This window comes from Zootermopsis nevadensis, unplaced genomic scaffold (genome assembly GCF_977971745.1).
Source record: "Zootermopsis nevadensis isolate Lab colony 2312 unplaced genomic scaffold, Znev_1.0 Znev_ptg000021l, whole genome shotgun sequence".
Classification (NCBI taxonomy): Eukaryota; Metazoa; Arthropoda; class Insecta; order Blattodea; family Termopsidae; genus Zootermopsis; species Zootermopsis nevadensis.
The window spans coordinates 18,422,913-18,442,454 of record NW_028259153.1 but is presented as its reverse complement, the minus strand read 5'-3'; the positions used below and the strand labels follow the sequence as shown (position 1 = coordinate 18,442,454).

Genomic DNA, 19,542 nt, shown 5'->3' with positions numbered 1-19,542 from the left:
CGAGATTTATAATTTAGTTACGTACAAAAAGTTGTCAGTGGAACCACGGTTCCGGAGAATTTGACGTAAATACGTCTATACGGAAAGGAAGTTTATATATTGGCTTTATTCTAAATATTTCCTTTATATCCGCTTTACAATTGAGATAATTTTGATTAAGACATTGCTTATTTAACTTGAATTAGTTACGCTTAAGATGGGTCTGTGGTAGTTGAATGTAATGTAAAGTAATGTAATGTAACGTTTCCTAGGTAACCATTGTTACACTTTTTTGCCGAATGACCCTTCCTTATAGACGTATTTACGTCAACAAAATTTCTATGTGATAAGCAGCTTTTTTAAACTTGATTTTAGCTTCAAGATTTAAATTATACCGATAGGGCCAACAATGAATTCGTTCACAGCTCGATTCATGGACGTTTAAAGTGTTAATGCATAATAAAACTATAATCGATGTTATGTAATAAGGGACGGTGCGAGCGTGCAACTGTGAAGTCCCACACAATGTTAGCACCAACCATTCACGTGTTGGTACAGACCGACCACTTACATATTAAACAACGGTTAGGGTAGGGTCTGGTGATGGGAACAGGACCTTGGAAAGCGGTTTTCATTCGTTGGTCGTCATCAGATGGATAGTTGAATGAATGGAACAACTTGACTTGATGACGTCAGTCAAGGGAAAAGGGCTTACAGAAAACTTGTTACGTAGTACATGGAAACAATTTAGTGCATAACGGAGGCATGGCTATCCTTGACCCAGTTTGGATTCCATGACGAACCAATCGCACGTCTTTGGTAATTCATTTGGAACAAACGTACATGGCATTTAAAAAGGTGTACAGAATATAACATGGGAAGGGGTTTACCTATAAAAACCAGAGAATTTCTTGACTAGCTGAAAAACTTTCAGTTTCTCAAGAAGAACTTTGTTCCACTTGGTTACTTAGGCGTAAATTTGGCTGCGACAAGATTTTGTGAGGTTTATTGTCAGTAAATTTTTAATAAGAAAGAAGTTGTCTGTCTTGAACGATATATGCAGGCAGCCTTTCAATTGTTTAATCAACAAAGTGAACATTTTGTTTTATTTTTCAACGAAAGAGATTTGATGCAGGTAAACTACTTTTTCTCTCCGTTCTGTGCAGAAAGCCAGCTCGGAGGAGAAAATCTCTTCTTGCGACGGTTATGAATGATGTTAAGTATGAGATATTTGTAACAGAGGTTTTCCGGTAAATTTTCAAATGCCTACAGCGTTCTTATCCAAACAATGCCCAAAGAGAATATTTTTTATTCTGTTACTGAAAAGATGAGTACTGTGGGCATACCTCAGTTGATCACGATAAAGTAAGTGCCAAACCCATAGCATAGCCGAAGTCTTCATAATCACTAGTTATCCCCACTCATCGCCCTGATGATGGTGGCAGCAACGACATCCGAAACGTTGGTAATCTTCTACCAGATTACAAGACGCTACAACCCAGAAGACAGACATCTTCCTACTCACCACTGTGAGAACCTCAAATCCTACCCGGTGATGTTCTTAACAACTGTATGCCTACCTGTAAACAATTTATCGGATAACCAGTACAGCGTTGCTGGCTTTCCTACACTGCAAGTTCTGAGCTGTCTTCACTAATCTGGGCTCCGCTGTTAGAGTTGCAATGTTCCACGATTTTGTTGTGGCCTTGAAGTATGCTATTTTTTTCACGGTTACATTGCAACTAATCTTTCCGGTGTCTTAAAGCGTGTCCTATTAGCCTCTGATTCTGAACAGAACTTGTGGAGCCTTGTTCCACAGATAATTTCTCAAATATAACAGTTCAAAACGAAGCTAACTTTAGAACATGCTTTTGAGTATGACTCATCAAAGAGACTAATAACTGAAATAATTAATAGACTAAAAACGTAAATATTTAATACACGCCTGTCTGTCTGTCCGTCCATCTTCGTATTTCATCTTCTGAAAGGCAATTACATCGAGCTGGGTAACTTCATTATAGACAGGGAAGGGTGGAACTGTGAGGTGTAATCTGTATTACATTACAGCGACCATGCAGTGACACCCATTCATTTCAGGCCGGCAGACAACTCTTCAAACAAGATTCGCTCGATGTAATTATTAGTTTCGTTTAAAACCTGCTAACTTCCCATTTTACAATGATTTTCCTTTTTTGATATAGTTTAGCGTTTCTATTAATCCTAAATGAAAATAAACCTTCATATAAGGTACCAGACTTTCCTTGGAGGGACTGAAGAAAATCATTACAAAATCCGTTTAAAATCAAACTCTGGGTTTCCCGAATATGAACCTACAGAACACATTCAGTGGTTCAAATATAATCTTCACTTTACTTTCAGTAATTAAAAGAAGGCTTAAAAATATTAAATTAAGCTAGAAACAGAAGGAAATGTGGAAGAATGGAAGGGAGAGACTGGGAAAGAAGAAGATAAGGCTTTGTGATCTAATTAATTGTGCGCCTGAATGAATTCAAACAAAATACCAAATCACGGCACTGGAATATCGCAACTACTATCCAAACAAACTAATTAGATGTGAAATAATACACGCTACAGCCATGTCAAGCGACTGCTGGTGGCTTTTACAAGCGACACGGTCTTATAAAAGATATTATGCTAATGAAGAACTAATGTTTAATGTCTTCAAATTGTTCATGTTATGCATTCCCGGACATAAGTCTTTATTTCGAACTTAAAAATTATCTTCCTTCAATCTAAGCCTTATTTGAAGTCTTCATTTCTGAACGTTACTGTACTCCACTACAATGTTTATGCAAAAGATGTATAAAATCAATCAAGCAACCGGTTCTTGGTCGGCTAATGCTCACAATTATGCCTCTGGGCCTCTAACAGGCACTTTACCCTTCCCCTCAGATGATACAGGAGTGAATACAGAGCAGTGGTGGAATGAAACCGACGGGAAAACCAAATGAATCGGAGAAAAACTTTTCCTAGTCCTTCAAATTCCACTTTTCTTCCTCTAATGATGTGGTCGAGGCCACAAAATCAATTCATGGAATTTTTACAGAAAAAAGCAATTATGACAGGACTGTAAGCAATATTATCAAGTCGATGGTAAGACGACAAGCATCCCTTATAAGATGCAATGTTGACCTCATTCGCACACAGTTCTTTCGGATGCTGAGACACCAGCTATCTGCATTGCAGTTGCGCAGAGGATGGAAATTGGGGTGGGGGGTGGTGAGTCGTGGGGGGTGGGGGAGGTGCACAGTAGCATTTCTCTGCTGGGGAAATTACCCTCAGTGTACCCTGTGTTGAATCAAAATGCTCAAGCGAAGACATAGAGCGGGAAATATTCGCTTTATTTTGTGAACAATGCAAACTAATCATTCTTCCAGTTTATTTCCAGTCTGGAGATGAAATTCTGTAGAGCTTCTTAGGAAGCAACGAATGGCTTCAGAATGAGTTAGAGCTTAATAACATGTCATTCTTTCGCCAGCGAACTCGAGGACAAACTTCTGAAGAAGCACGGACTAACTGGATTTCTCCATTTATTCTTTCATCGTAATTCATTTAATTATAACAAAACGGGGCCTAACATTTGAGATTTCAGGTTCTCACGGCAGCGAGCATGAGGATGACTTGTCTCCCGGTAGTAGTAGTTTACCGACGTTACAGAGGTGCTTGCTGCCGCCATCATCAGGGCTAAAAATTTATCATCAACCTGACGACTGAGATAGCAAGAGCTTTCGAAACATCGGCATATTTCTACTAGATTATACAGCGCATGATCACAGAAGACAATTATCATCATGGCAATGAATTTTCGGCTCACTGAAAAACAGATTTCTTGGTAAGCTTAGCGACTATAAGCTGTTTAAGAAAGACCTAGACCAGGGAGTTGTTTAGCTAAATAGACCTTGCTGGTATATAAAATTATCTCGGGCATTTAGAGTCAAGTTCGATGCTAGGGTACGACTGTACTCAAGGGCTGACCATCAATTGAAGCAGGAACGCCAAGCGATTCTCCGTACAAGAGGCGATGCACACTGACGAAGGAAGTTCCGACAGGGTCCGTAGAGCTGATGCAATATTGAGTCAATAAAATAATTGGTGTGACGTCAAAAGAGACCTGAAGGAGTCCAGATAAGGCCGTGTTCCAAATAGACCACCGTGTGGCCTTTTAAGCACACAAGTCCATCAGCGTCCTTAATCAATGTCCATTCTTTGCATTCTGTATAATAAATATAGAGCAACACTTCCATCACAAACACCAACACCTTATACTTTATTAGCAATGAGAGCATTTCACAGCAAAATGTTTCGGTCATACAAAATCATACTCAGTCTCTACAGCTATTGTGTGAAGCAAATATAAGTTACGTAAAACACACTGTGGTTAAAATTACGTAAAACACTTAGGTTGAAACATTCGGGTTAATGTACTACAAAATGAGATAACCTACTATAATATACGATGTACTTAAAATGTCCTGAATTATGTTGGCATGTTATCAAGTTATATAATCAAATTACCTTAAAACAATTATAGTTACACGAATTAGAACATATTACTGTGTCCTCAAGCTGCTTAGTAAAAAGGGCGTAAGTGCATCTGTTTCTTATTTGGGGTGTCTTGTAGCCGCAGTTAAACATGCTCTTATGTTGGTCAACACATAGGAAGCAGCAGACGCATGTGGTATTGTGGGTCGTGACGTGTTAGGTCTCTTGCAGATATGTTTCAACGTCAAAAACTAAGTAATATGACGGTCCGCAGGTCTTTAAGGTCTGCCCGTTGGACACCGCAATGATTACTATTCCAGTACTCTCCTTAATATTGAGAATGAATGAATATAAACATCTACGGATTGATTTTGTGCGTGTTCCGGTTCTGAACGCAGGTGGAAAAGAAGAGAGATTGCTGTAAAACGTTTTCGTCAAATCCAGAATATCCTTTTAAACTAGTTATGCTAATTAATATGTTATGAAACTGTGTTTGTACATCGCCCCTCACCTGTTACTTAAAAATTAAAACAATTAAAATTCTACAATTTACTACGTTTCGAATGCTATCTTTTTTTTCCCCTTCTTCAAGCAAGGAGGTATCTTACTCAGTGGTCCGTTATATAAAACCAGTTTTCATAACGAAAAACTGACACAAAGCCGGTGTCCGAAACACAGCACGTTTCAAAATGTATTATTCTATTTTTAAACAACAGACACAGCATTATAACGCTTCCAATACACCAGTGTTAAAGAACTTCAGAATGACAATTTGTGTCTGAACTAAACACACAAAAACCACATACGTAATCAATTCTTTGGTTCACCTCAAATACAGATCGGTCCGATACTACGTGATTTATCATTATTATTTCTAGATTTTTCTTTAATAAACTATCGGATTATTCATACTCGTTGAATATATAACGTTTCTGCTATTCTCTAAGTGAATGAATTTACTAGACGAACTCTCAACAGGAGTCTCCTTGTCTTCAGATAAAGAGAATTGAAATAAAACACGCTATACGGTTTCAGTTGATTATTCATAAAGATATCTGAAAAACCTGGCCACTATTATTTCCTGTAACACCACATACATCCGCCGACATCCACAAAGTTACTTCCGCCCGGTTCAAAGTTAATACAGATGTTTAAAAAAACTCGGGACAGCATATCCCTCATTAACGAACTTAACCTAAGTCTACGATAGTGCAATTAGATAAAGATAAGAAATGCATTACATAATACATCAGACACGTCTAACAGTTTCTGAAAACTGGCAATGTTTGTTTATCAAACAAAACTATTGTGACCTTCTTTGCATACTCTACTATTCAGTTATACATATTCGGTTACACATCGTTCTGAAATAGATAAATATTCTCTTATAACTTATTAGGAAGATATAATTGCTAATAGGTCGCCATCTTTAGCCATGAAATGTAGCCTAACAATTTTACTTCCTAAAAAACAATATGGAAAGAGAGAATAACGCGCCTTTAATCAAATACGTTAATATATTTGAAGACATGTAAAGAAACACTACAGCCTCAAGAATTATCAAAATAAACAAACCATTTTTAAATTGCCTGTTCCCTAATCTGTTTAGCTAATTAAAATTTATTAGCAAATTCAATGTGATGATAAACCTTATTATGAATTCTAAACACAACGGTCTATCAAAATATTAATCCGAGATGGGACTGTCTCATACACGCATACCGAAACTAATAATTGTTAACCATGTGTTTAAAGCGACACTAACATGTCTAGCCATTACTCGGGACCCCCTCTGACATACGCATACAATTGTACGAGATTACTTATTGGCAGAATGTATATAAACGTAAATGCTAAGAGAATGCGCTCCTTTCATTTCGGTTTGGATCATATCAACGTATTTACAAACCACCATTTTCTATGTGAATTTCACATTGAATTTTGTCACTGTCCAACAGATAAGGTAAAGATGAACCGGATCATTACGTGCGACATGAAACTTACAGATTGGATACAATAAATATTAATTCTCCTATAAAATAAGAAAATGAAGGCACTGTAGTGTCAATACAACAAATATTACAGAATAATTACGTACATATTATAAATATAGAAGATAACGGACTACACTTAAAATATTTTGTTTCAAGCATTTATAAAAGCACCGTATTTCTGTATAAATTAGTTAGGAAAATATAAAGTTAGCCCTATGCATCATCAACACGTAATTAAGGCATACTGAGAGCGTATAGGCGAATCTCCACGTAATTGAGAACTAGGAAATAGAAGGTCAATTGTGAGTTTCACGCTCCGACGGCTCTAACTCTGGTATCTATTGGATAAGCTGCTCTATAATAGGAAAATCGGCCTATACACTGACGTGGTGACGGATAAAAGTTTCGCGCAGAGAACCTCACACCTGCCGTCCAAACTGTAGAGTTAATTTGCTAATTGAGTTATCCCAGTCCACTTCTTTAACGTTTTACATTTATATTAGTGTTCCCTAGGTGAATTACTTGCTTTTATTTACATTTATTCATTTATTTTTCTTTGTGTATAATATTGTTTCTATTTTGGGTTTGCCTGTATTTGACTGTTATATTTAATACTGTACATATATATGTTTAGTTAATCTGTTTGTGTAATATTTTTCATTATTATTTCATTATTATTATATGTATTATCAGTGTTTTCCTGTTATTGGCTTCTTGCTATTGGCAAACACTTAAATAAATGAACTGAATTGAATTATTTCATACAGTCACTTTATGTAAACTCCGGATGCTGAGGTAATTCAGTGAAATTAGATCACAGTAAAATATATAGGCCTACTATTATATTCATAATATAACAAAATGAATTTACGTTCATGTTTAATTAATCTCAGAAAGAGTATTTGGATCTAAGAACGAGAAAACAAGAGAACGGCAGAGAAAACTGGCGATCAAATCGAGGAAGATGAAATGGAGATGACACGGAGTACGCATGGAAGTGGAAAAAATGCATACATCATTTTAGCAGGGATATCTGAAGGAAACTGGAAAGCAAATGCAAATAAGAAGATAATATTGAGACGGGCCTAAGAAAAAGTGGGTGCATGTAAGCCGGATGTGCTCACGATAGCATCCAGTGGCGTGAGGTTCTGAAAATGGCGCTGAACCTTTGGGTTCTATAAAAGGCAGCTATTACCTATTCAGGAAGGCCTCTGCTACACTGAGTTAAGCTTTCACACAGAATCATCTTACAAGTAAGAACTTCCGAAACATTTTATGCTTCCATGCTTTAACGCTCACAGTCAAACCGGAAGGTGGCATCTAAAAGGAAAGTCATTTTACGATAAAATTTCCGTCACGATGTATTTTTTATCACAGACACGACATCGTTCCGTATTTTTTTTTTTTACAAGAAAGTTAAAACACTTTACCGTAATTTCACTGGCGACCTGATCCGTTATTTTTATACCTATGCCATTTATATTTCGAAACGTCTCTGAAGTCTTAGAAACAAGAATGTTAAATGAAGAGAGCGTGTGAGAGAGAATGAAATATAATAAAAGTAAGAAATGAAAAATATTAATAATACCAACCACAGATATTATCCCTTTCAGTTTTAGTACCAACCCACTACATCTTGAACCACAGGGCATAATTATGAAATACAACAAACTTTTATTCTCCTTCTGTACTAAGAATTCAATTATATTCGCATCAAAATGTTCTACTAACAAGTGAACACAAAAATATATTAAAATAGGCCTAATTTTACAACGTACATAATATAAATAATATAGAATATAATAAGGCAAATGTTGAGAACCTTGTCGGGTAAGGACGAACTAGCAAAAATAGCATTCTACATATACTTGTTTAGTTGAACAGGGCCAAGAACTGAGTTTGTAGGCTGCCTTGCTATATAGATAACGAATATTAACACAACTCTTTAAATACGTGCCATTTTGTGATTGCTGGTTTAATGACAAACCTCGCCATGTTTAATGAACAAAAGGGTTCAAATTGTAGACCCGTTCAACTTAACTCCGGATGATATATAAACGTGAATTCATACTATCATTGTGTCTGACTAGACAAGACTGAAAAGAAAATCTAACTATCTAATAACCAAAGAATAAAATAAGGCGACGAGTTAAAATCAATATGATAATCATATGACGTTTCAATTAGCCTAATTTGGACTTTGTATACATTAGATTTTCAATTATTCAACATATCTGAACTTAAAAATCAATACAATAAATAAAATATTCTCGGGCAATCAGCCGCGTTAGCTGGTTACACAGGCGACTTCCGTGGATCCAGTCACATCAGAACCCTGATGATGGGGACAGAGTTGGTTCCCGAAACGTCGGTTTACTACGGTAACCAGCTAATGCGGCTGATTTCCCGAGAAGATTTTATTGATTGTACTCGCCGCGAAAGTCTCAAATACTATATCGCAAAATGAATTTCTGAATTTTGTGCAAATGTGATTTGCATTTAGGTACAATAACAGTACAGTTTCAGATCTGCATCATCAACACAATCACTCTGATTGCCGTACATGCTGATCCTACTGACTTCCCCCTGCAGCTGGAAGGTGCTGTTCAGACGACGTACAGTCGCTTCGAACACGGCTCCTCCTGGCAGTGCGTTGAATGATACGATAAAGTCGTCATGAAAATCCTTCGTCGTCTTCCGTTTTATCTTGATAATTTGGCCGAACGTCAGTTCCGCACACTGAGCAGAGCTGTTCCCCGCCTTCTGCAATTTTGCATTTATCTCTGACAGTGCATACATAGCAACAGCCTCCGATACTTCGTCTTTATTAGACACACTTCTGTACTTGTTACAAGTGCACCAATTGGCGGTGATGCCAGCGTCTTCACAGGCCCTGTCTGCTGACACTTCAGAGAACAGACTTACACATTTTGGACACCCTGGACATTCATAAGCAACACGCCTTTTATCATTCTGCCTTGACATTTCCAGGATTTCCCTGAGAGTCAAATGTAAATCAAATGGCGATGTTAAGCGATTTCTGTTTGTTTTCAAATTTTTGTAATAATCCGGGTGTTTTTGTTTAAACCACTCCGGAACCCAAATATAAATAAAAGGCAAACGCTCCTCGAACCAGCCAATGGACGTGCTACGAATATCTCCCCATCGCATCCCGTGATCACTGAGAAATATAACGAATGTCGTGTTAAGAGCTCCGGTATCTTCCAGTTCCTGGAAGAACACAGAAACTTTGTCATCCATGTCTGCAGGGATTGCATTGCTACTGTGACTGAAATTGTTGATCCACGTCATCACAAAGTACAAGGCACTTTCAAACACTGTGACGATGTCTATGATGTATCGAAAAATATGTTCAGTAGTGGGAGTTGGACCCAGGCACACGTTAAGTGAGTGTCGCGTCTTAACATTCAGTCTGTCCTCAGAAGCAAGTAAGAAAGGGCGAATGTAGTAGTCTGTCGGAGGTACCACGAAACCAGTCTTGGCGTAGTTGAACGTGCCCCCTCTTGGTTCGTCTTCAGCATAGGCTGTGACATAACCGACCTCTGAGAAATTTCGCCAGATAAAAGGACAGTCATCGATCTTCTTGTAACGTGATGTCCAGCACTGATTCTTCATTTGGTCCGAAGTGAGACCCATGAGGAGAGCTGCAACGTTGGGCAAGGTGTTCTCGCCTATCTTGTTGTACCCAAGCAGTTCGAGCCATCCATTACTTCGGAGATGATGCACCGTCTTTGGCATGGTACGTAGTAGGTTAAGGCGCGATACAGAGTCGAAACCCAATACTAGAACACTGAGTCGTTTCTTCTCGACGGAATTCGTTCTAGAATTACTTCCATTCAATTTTAATTGAACAGCTCGTTTGACCGGTACAGTGGCATGAGTGTTTTTGTACACTTTTGTCTTTGCTCCACGTTCAGTCACCTCGAAACAATGGACCAGAATAAATTCCTTCTCAGGACTTAGGAAAACTTCTGTCTCAAAATTTGAACATTCACTTACAGAGTAATAGTTGTCCGCGGTGCGGGTGTATATTTTTCTAGATGGGCCGTTGACTCTAGCGATTACAGAATAACAGCAACTAATATTCCCTTGATTAACGGCGTAATGAGGCACGGCGCTGATGTTGATCATCAACAGATAGCTCGCATCGTCAGGTACACGTGTGATGTATGTAAGCGGTGGCTTGGTTGAACACACTATAGGTTCCACTTGAGTCACAAACTTACGGATGGATTTATCGAAAGGATCAAAGGTAGGAATTTGACACTTATCACTCCAAACTAAGTAACTGTCGACTCCAGGGTAGTCTTCGTCGTTCGTAGGTAAATGGAAAAGTCGGTTTATGTTTACTGCTTCTTGGATGATAGTGTCCGAGAAGTACAAGGCAATGAACGACATTCCGAGCATTACTGCCAGTCCTCCTCGGAATGCTTTTCGCCCTCGGCTTCCTCGCGGCTTCAAATTCATCCTTCAGGTGGCGCCCGTCGCGGGAATTCGTCTCTGCAACGAGGTTCGGAACTCTTATAACAATCCACCCACATGTAAAATGCGAGTATCCATGCACTAATATCAATAATCTGACCCTGTTCTGAAGTGTCCAAAAACTCCAAGAGTTCTACATGATCCCCTGCTGTATATGTGACACACAAAATACCTACGAATTACACATTAAATCTTTCCTGTAGTACCTTTCATCCACGTAAATGGTTTAAAATGTTGTTCAATCATTTCCGTCGACATGAGATAAGCTGAAATGATAAGCTATGGCAGGAGATGTTTCTATTCACTGACGCTATAAAGGAAATAGCAAGAGAGCAGGCAGGTATTCATAAATGAAAAATCTAGTTCATAACACCGAAATGGTTAAGAACTGCCTATGAAACCAAAGTAACATTTCATTGCACTACAGTTCCATGGAAGACCCCATAATGATTGCGGCTGTGAGTACAGCGATCAACGATTGGATATTTTAACATCAGTGACTTAGGACATGGTGTTAGCAACCATGTAACAATAACCAGCTAAAAGGTCCTTGGTGCAGGGTATTTTTTTTTTAAACTTAGTAAATGCTGAGCTGGTCAAGACATTTCCCGCTTTCATAAAAACTAAAATTTGTTAATGTGTTCACGAAAGACTGACACTGGACCCCATCATCAGACGACACTTTAATCCAGCTGAACTTCTCTGAGCGCTTATGAGCACTGATTTTATGACTCACAAGCGGACATGAGTACGCGTACTGATTACGCAGTTATAAACCACGGAAAATACCCCTGCATCCTTCCGCGGCAACCTGCCGATATCAAGAGCATATTGAAAATGTGAAAGGAGCTAAAGATATGATTTCTCCAACAAGTGGTGATTCTCCTTACCTCAGTCTGAATAAAACAAATTTGTGCAGTGCGTACTTCAATCACGTGTAAGAGCACATATTTCACTACTTCAATTAACATTGTTTTCATGTAAATTTAACTAAAATTTAAAAAAAAAATTATTAACTTACAGAATGCAAGAATGAAGTCAATGTACTTTACCTTCGTTTGTCAATTAAAACGTACTGTACACAGTCAGATACGTGTTAAACGCTTAAGCGTACTATAGCCAGTCTTTCCCACTAAGCTACTTAACGACAATATAACAACAGCAGAGGTTACTTAAGATAAGTAATGATGATAAGCTATTCTAAGAAATACATTCCATCGAGTTGTTGAAACAAGGATAAACGTACTTAAAACTATGTAACAGTAAAAGATAAAACTTATATCTCACCATCTAAACAAATCCCACGTTGATATTAAATGTCACAAAACAAGACAATTTCGTACGTCATACAGCACTCTCTAGTTTATACGTTAATATAATTTAACAGGTTTCAAATTTCTCTTCAGTGTGACACTTTGAATGGTCTAATTTTATTTAGCATCGGTTATAATTCCTGCATTTGCTATTTAATTCAAATTTAGTTAGAACCTAGTCGCAACTTTTCACAGGAATAAATTCTACCTTTTTACTCTCGGCAATAAGAATACTAACTGACAAAATAGATAACCCTGCCAGGATAATTAAGCCCAAGAACACGTGACGAAGTCAGACATGTGTGATAAGCAAACACATCACATACGTCGCAGTTGAACAATTCATGTTATTATTAAGTTCTACTTTACAGTTGATTTTTGTTTCGCGTTCAGTGATATATATTTACTTATCTCTGTCCTCCCCAACTGTGCCATAAGTTTAGAAGCAAAGTCCCCACAGTTGAGATCCGTGTTCAATCCCGAATTTCTGGTAAAAGAAATGTCACTGAAGCAGTTTTTCTCGATTTACCACGTCTAATCACCAGTCCATCATAGTCCCATTATCCCAAGTGGTTAGAAAGAAACCGTGACAAAGCAACACAATATCTCCCTCGGTACTAAGTTAGAAGTTTAATCTCTAAACCTTCTTTTACTATGCCGGTCTTGAGTGGAAAGGTGTTTAGTTATAACAAACTTCAGGTATGTTCCATACGCCATTCGGTATAGCTCTAGCAGCCCAACGCCGGGTATCGCGAGGTAGTTACCAACGTTTCTTTCTCGCTCTCTAACCCACCATAACCAAAACGTAACCTAACCTAACCTGACCTGACCTAACCTAACCTAACCTAAACAGAACTTCCAAACCTTACCTTATCTACATTAACGCAACTTAAAACAACCCAATCGAATGTAACTTCGGCTACATGATATCGACGCTAGCAACACAACGCCGAGCGTCGCAAATCCTCAATCTGTACCAACAGAAGAACTTTCATTAATGCGACAGAAATTTTCTTTACGCCATCTGATGCAAACCGGATCTCGTTAATGAAGCAGGCCTATCAGTAGCCTATTTTTCCTACAGTCGTTCAAATGATAAGAGAGGAGGGAAGCTGCAAATTTTCGAAAGATCACTGACTGTCCTAAAATTTGTAAATCCCACCGACAAGGAAAACCACCACAGAGTCCTACCAGTACTAATGGGCATGAATCCTACAACCAGTCCTGATGCGTACTCATGACAGCACGTGGGCTCCGGTAATGTGGGGACAAAGTTGTATCGCCGTCTATTTCCCTCAGTCACCACAGCGTTGTAATCCTGGGGTCCCGGGTTCGATTCCCGGCGGTGCCCGGATTTATAACTTGTGTTGGGCAAGGCCGTGGTCTAGGCAACACGGAGTTTTCCTCCGTGGCATCCCAACAATTACTCCATTCACACACAGAAGAAGGCAATGGCAAACCACTTCTGGATCATCTGCCAAGGACGTATATGAACAGGTCCCAGTCCGAGAAAAGGATGGAAGGATCCTGTTCATATTGTCGCCAACCTCCTGTAAGGAGACGGCGTAATAAAGAAGAAGAAGAAGAAGCCACCACAGAAAAAAACTAATTTTCCTGTTTCGTAAACCTTCTCGTCACTTTCACTCTCCGACTACTGATGATCTACATGTTAATGAGGTGGTATTTTTAAGAAATGTTGAAAGCTGCATTTGTTTTGAAAGGAAAGAGAATGAACTCAAAGACGATCTAGACATATTGACAAGTAAAAACACGGCTGACTACAACACGTAGAAGGAATGCTGAGAGAGAAGATTCTTGAAAGATTTAGAATTATCACCCACGTGGGCGGTAATACTGTATCAAGTGACCTCTGTAGTTGAAAGAGCTATGTAAAATAACGTGGAAATTCTTCAACTCAGGACACAAGTCCAAAACCTTAATTCACTATGTTAAATCGAGGGTCCTTGTCACAAAGCAGATTGAATTTCTTAGAAGGCTCTCGGCTGGAAAAAAGCAGGTTTATGTAAATTCCCTAGTATGTAATTTCCCTTTAAGAGCTAATGCTTTCTGTCTCTTCCTGCTTTCAAATGACGTAATAAGAAGTTGCTCTGAAGGTCAGCTATATTACTCTGTGTTCCGTCAGACGAATTTAACTAAGCTTGTTTTCCTCACAGTAACATCTACACCACATCTCCAACCGGAATATCAGCGTCGTTTGCTAGGAACAGCGCAAGTTCCGAACTGAGGCTAGCTTCAATATACCAGGTGATTCAAAAAGGACTTTACAACTTTGAAAGTGTATAGAAATTTATTCAGAAGGCTTACAGAATCGGTTGAGATGTCATTTTGTAGCAAAACAAATCAAGTTTGACTCACGTTGTGCTGTAGTACCGAATTCCGTCACCGCGAGCGCAAGCGGCAGTGCATTTGAAAATGGCTCGAAAATTTTCTCATACCACAGTTAGACGAAGATGACCAAAAAGGACGCATTCACTTCCAGCAAGACGGCGTACCACCTCACTACCCCACAGAAGTCCGGGATTTCCTCAATAACCGTTTCCCAGGTCGGTGGATTGGTCGAACAGGGTCGATAGCATGGCCACCTCGTTCTCCAGATTTGACACCTCTCGATTTTTTCTTATGGGGTTTCATTAAAGATCGTGTGTATGTTCCACCCTTACCTACCAATCTCACTGAGCTCAAAGCTCGAATCACCGCCGCAGTTGCAGAAGTGACAACGGATATGCTGGACCGTGTTTGGCAAGAAATTGATTTCAGGTGGGATGTCTGCAGTATCACCAATGGCAATCACATCGAACCAAAATGACAATTTGAGGTAAAAGTTGATTTGTTTGCTACAAAATGACACCTCAACCGATTCTGTAAGCCTTCTGAATAAATTTCTATACACTTTCAAAGTTGTAAAGTCCTTTTTAAATCACCCTGTATAATGCCATCTAGTATTATACTGAAGCAAAGAACTGAAGTGGGAATGTAATTCGTACTGTTTGAAGAGAAGACAGTGTTCAAGTTAACTTCAAAAATCTCAAGAAGTGCGGCACTGTTGTATCAAACAAGTTTCTTGTTTCTTACTTTGATTAACAAATCTGTTTCAATGGTGAAGTAGAAATGGTCAGGGAAGAAGCTGTAATTTCGCTCTTCAAGGCACCAGAGTTCGTACTTACTTTAAGTGCAGCGCAAAGGCTCATGGTACTAAAACTATTGTCTTAAAATGAGGAAACACATTTAATTTTATCTTCATGAAGGAGAACACGTAAAAACTACCCAAATTTGGCCGTGCAAATAGCTCAGGCGGTTAGTAGCCAGCTTCTCATCGCAGAAGCCGGGGTTTGATTCGCGGGATTTCTGTGGACAACTGACATAGATTTTCTTCTCCGAGTTCTTCGGTTTTCCCTTGTTACTCCATGTTCACTTAAGTATTATCTAACTAAGGGCCCTTCGCTTCAATAACAATACTCGCAAGACCCATCTTACCATTACCTTTCCAACTCTTCTCCGATGGTTTCCACGACAAAGTCATATACGAATTTCTTGTCTGCCTTTTATGAGATACAAATCCGCAGGCACAAAACAGAAAATAAAAAAGATGGAACGAATAAAGAAGGCAAGGACAAATAAATATATAAATAAACATAAAAATAAAAGAAATAGGAAACAAATAAGTTAAACAGGCAAAATAAACGAGACATCGAGGAAAGAAATATGAAGACAAAGACGATAAGAAAAAGAAAAGAAAGGAAGAAAGGAAGGAAAATATAGATTTTGTATGTGATAAGTGTAATTGTCTCCAACTTTACATGTCCCCTCAGAGGGCTAATTTGCGTCAGGTCTCCGAAATTATGATGGTTTCTTCCAGCGATTATGCTTAGGTGTGCGCGTGGTACTCAGAAACAGAAGCAAGCCAATCCGCAGACGTCACTGTTTCCAAGAAGGAGCATTTCAGGAACATCCATTTCATCGTTTCAATGCTAATGTTGCACGAAGATGTTATGCTACAGAAACGATGGAACTACTTTCAGTAACGTCTACAAGACCTTTGAAAGACGTAATTGAATTATTTTATCATTCTAAACGAGGGCGACAGTGGTCTAGTATTGCTATAGGGAATTATACTTGAAAGCTAAAAATACATGAAGACAGGATGAAGATCCTCTCGTTGGAGCCCTAAAATTTCAGCAATAAAACCAATTATTCATAAACGGCCCTGCACTTCTGAGATTGCATAATGAGATGCTTAATAATTTGTAACCTTCGTCAATACTCCAGAACAAACAAATCAAATAAAAAAGCGACAGGACATTCGTAAATCATACATAAATTTAAAATTCAGACACTAGTTTAGTCGAGGCCAATTGAGAGATCTAAACATGGATGGAAAATAGAATAATTAATCTTAAAGAAGTAAGATACGACGGCGAAGACTGTAATCAAGATAATTGTTAATGATTGTTGCCAACACTGTCATCAGCTGATATATCTTACTCTAATTTTAAAAAAAATCCATTTGAATTCGAACGAGGAGCTACAGCACAGTTACCGGCCGAAACCTCCGGATCACTGGCAGCGGAAATATGATATGAGAAATAGGAAGTGCTTTCAACAGCAAAGACCTGATTAATCCAGTTACTGTTACGTAAACTGCAGACGGCTACCAACGGAAACGGATGTTAAGACCCGGAAGTCTCCTGTTTTCCACTTTTACTCTCTCTCGTTTTTGGTGAGGTCTACAAAATCAAAGTAAATATACCACTGATTTCAAATGTACATCTCTGGTAGCTCTGAAGATAGAGACTGAATGTTCCTCTGAAACGTTGGTATCTACCTGTAATCGCGGTTGAATCGAAATTACACCAACCAATCACCTACTCAATATCATGACGTACTTAATGAACGGACTAGACAGAGAGAAGACAAATGATTTTCAGAGAACATATTCTGAAAACCGTCGAGCGCATTATGACTCCGGAATGGCTGCCAACCAACGTTCTATTTTGGTTTGACCGTGGCATATATGCAGAGCGTCTCTCAAGAACAAATGTAGGCCTACAGCCAACAATTTATCAGACCAAACGATTCCAGTGCAGTTGGGTATTATCACTCAGATTTTATTCGGTATGCATCCGTCAACTATAACAGATAATTTCACGAAGCTCGAAACACGTTTCTCTAAAACAGCCAACTGCACAGGAATTGGTACGCAACACAGACGTCACTGGGTATACAAAACGGGCCTAGATATAAACTTAGAAGAAGATAAAGGGACATTTTTATTGCACAAATGGATGTATGTTTGATATTACAAAAGGGTTTTGCAAAATTCCAACATGAATTTTTCTGATCAATATACAGAACGTAAATAATTAATAAATAATAACCAACAAATTAAAATATAAGCTAATTTTTCCGCAAGATGAAATTGTCCTTCTTCATAACAGGTTTCTCTTCTAGGAAGTAATAACTAAGTTAGATTCAATTTGGACTGTTCATAGAAAACTATTCTGGTATTAGAATTTAAAGTTTGCACATATAATCTTTATAATATTTGAGAGTACAAAACTATTAGATGTTTTAAAAGGATATGTAACAAAAACAAGACAATGTTTTGTACAACAAATGCAAATGGGTCTACATCTACCCAGTTTTTTAATTAAAATAAGTTTCAACTTAAGTACAGTCTTAATAAAGCAATCTTTACTGAAACGCAAAGAAAAATATTGATAAAACAAACATAAAAAAATTAACAATGCAAATAATCCAAAATTTCTACATAGCCTTCTTTGCTACAAGAAATATGCCCAGAAATTTGAAGAACGGAACATTAGGAAAAAATAAGTTGACATCTTTTGACTCCCTTAAAATCCACAACTTTAATTTCAAACATTTTCATCCTGAAAAAAAATAATATAGAAGTTTCTTTTTATACTTAAAAGATGCTCACAGTACAAGAAATAAATCGTAGGCAACACAGAAGTTACCTCTAGGAGCACAACTCCACCGCTTCGTTCCATATCCTATTTACTTGTGGCCGGTAAAAAGTATTTAAATAATCCCAAAACATTAGGACAGTAAGAAACCAAGTCCATATCAAAGCAATAAAAACAATTCGACGGAATTGTCAAACACTGTAACAAGAGTCAGAGGATGAATCACCACTACAGCAGTATTCTATTCGATTGCACAGCGCACATAATTGACCATTAAACCAACCATCCCACGTAGCCTGCAGTGACCACTAACGGCACGCCATCACATGAACGCCTCGGCCATTTGGCACCACACACAGACCGAATGAAGATCTACATCCGTGGCCGACCGGATCAAAACTCTCCCGGATACTTCTGTGTCCAAAAAGTCGCAACGACGCCAAAGGTACCAAATTTGTCACCTCCAAAATAGTCTACCGCTGTTGAAAATTTTCCTTGGACGACGCAAAGATTCTCGCACCGGCTTCATTATTTGTAGCCTTCACTAAATATTGCTAAGAAAATCAAATAAAGAAGTATGAGATCGGAAATGCACGGAGTATTCATAAGAGAGTTGAGAAATGCATGCTTTTTAGTCGAAAAAAAACTGAAGAAAAAAGACGCTTGATGTATGATAACATTAAATAGGATCTTCTGGACGTGAGAGTGTCAGCTGGGTTCATCTGGCTCAGACGATAGTTTTGAATAAGAAAATTATCTTCCGGGTTCCACAAAAGGCGAGGAATTACTTAACAATCAAGACAACTAACAGTTTCTCAATATGAACTCTGCTCCAAGAAGTCAGTTACACACTTGGATAAGTGACATAACGTTTGGTTGTAAGAAGGATGAAAAATGTATTGAAGGAAATGGGAAAGAAATAGTGAATAACCTATTTTACGACAAGCCAGTCTTTGCCAACCGAAACTTGTGACAACTGCACAGTCCTAAGCAGAAATAGCCAGTTCCTGGGTGAAGGAATCGAGTGTGTTCGCACAAGAAGTACTTGTGTTAACATCTACACTACGAATATCTGGCCGTGAATAAGAATCCTTGCTTTGTTTCGTAAACGTGGCGGACATGTAGCTCTGATGGCTTCCTCTCACTATTTTTACGCGCCTTATGAAGAATACTTTCTTGCCACGGCGGTCTTCTGGGTTGTAATGCCATATGGACTTCTGATGGGTGCCAACGTTTCGGAGAAACGTTCTTCAAGACTGAAGGTAGAGGCAGTTTGTTCCTCCGAATCGACGGTACCCCGTACAA

General features: G+C 38.4%; 2 protein-coding genes across 10 annotated transcripts in view; both read right to left on the bottom strand.

Moving 5' to 3' along the window:
- Atpalpha (sodium/potassium-transporting ATPase subunit alpha) overlaps positions 1–19,542 on the bottom strand; it is a 110,481-nt gene that overhangs the window by 71,916 nt on the left and 19,023 nt on the right. The gene's annotated exons all lie outside the window — the stretch shown is intronic.
- The window catches only part of LOC110827635 (uncharacterized), a 34,269-nt gene continuing 18,970 nt past the window's right edge, over positions 4,244–19,542 (bottom strand). For 3 of the 5 annotated variants that reach the window (XM_022059473.2, XM_022059474.2, XM_087352843.1), the window contains exon 2: positions 4,244–10,997. In XM_022059473.2, coding sequence (XP_021915165.1) covers positions 8,976–10,964 — 1,989 coding nt within the window. In that variant the 5' untranslated portion in view covers positions 10,965–10,997 and the 3' untranslated portion in view covers positions 4,244–8,975. Of the gene's footprint in view, positions 10,998–12,000; positions 12,086–12,266; positions 12,537–19,542 lie in introns of those variants that run through there. The other 2 variants (XM_022059475.2, XM_087352844.1) reach the window with 2 other exon arrangements.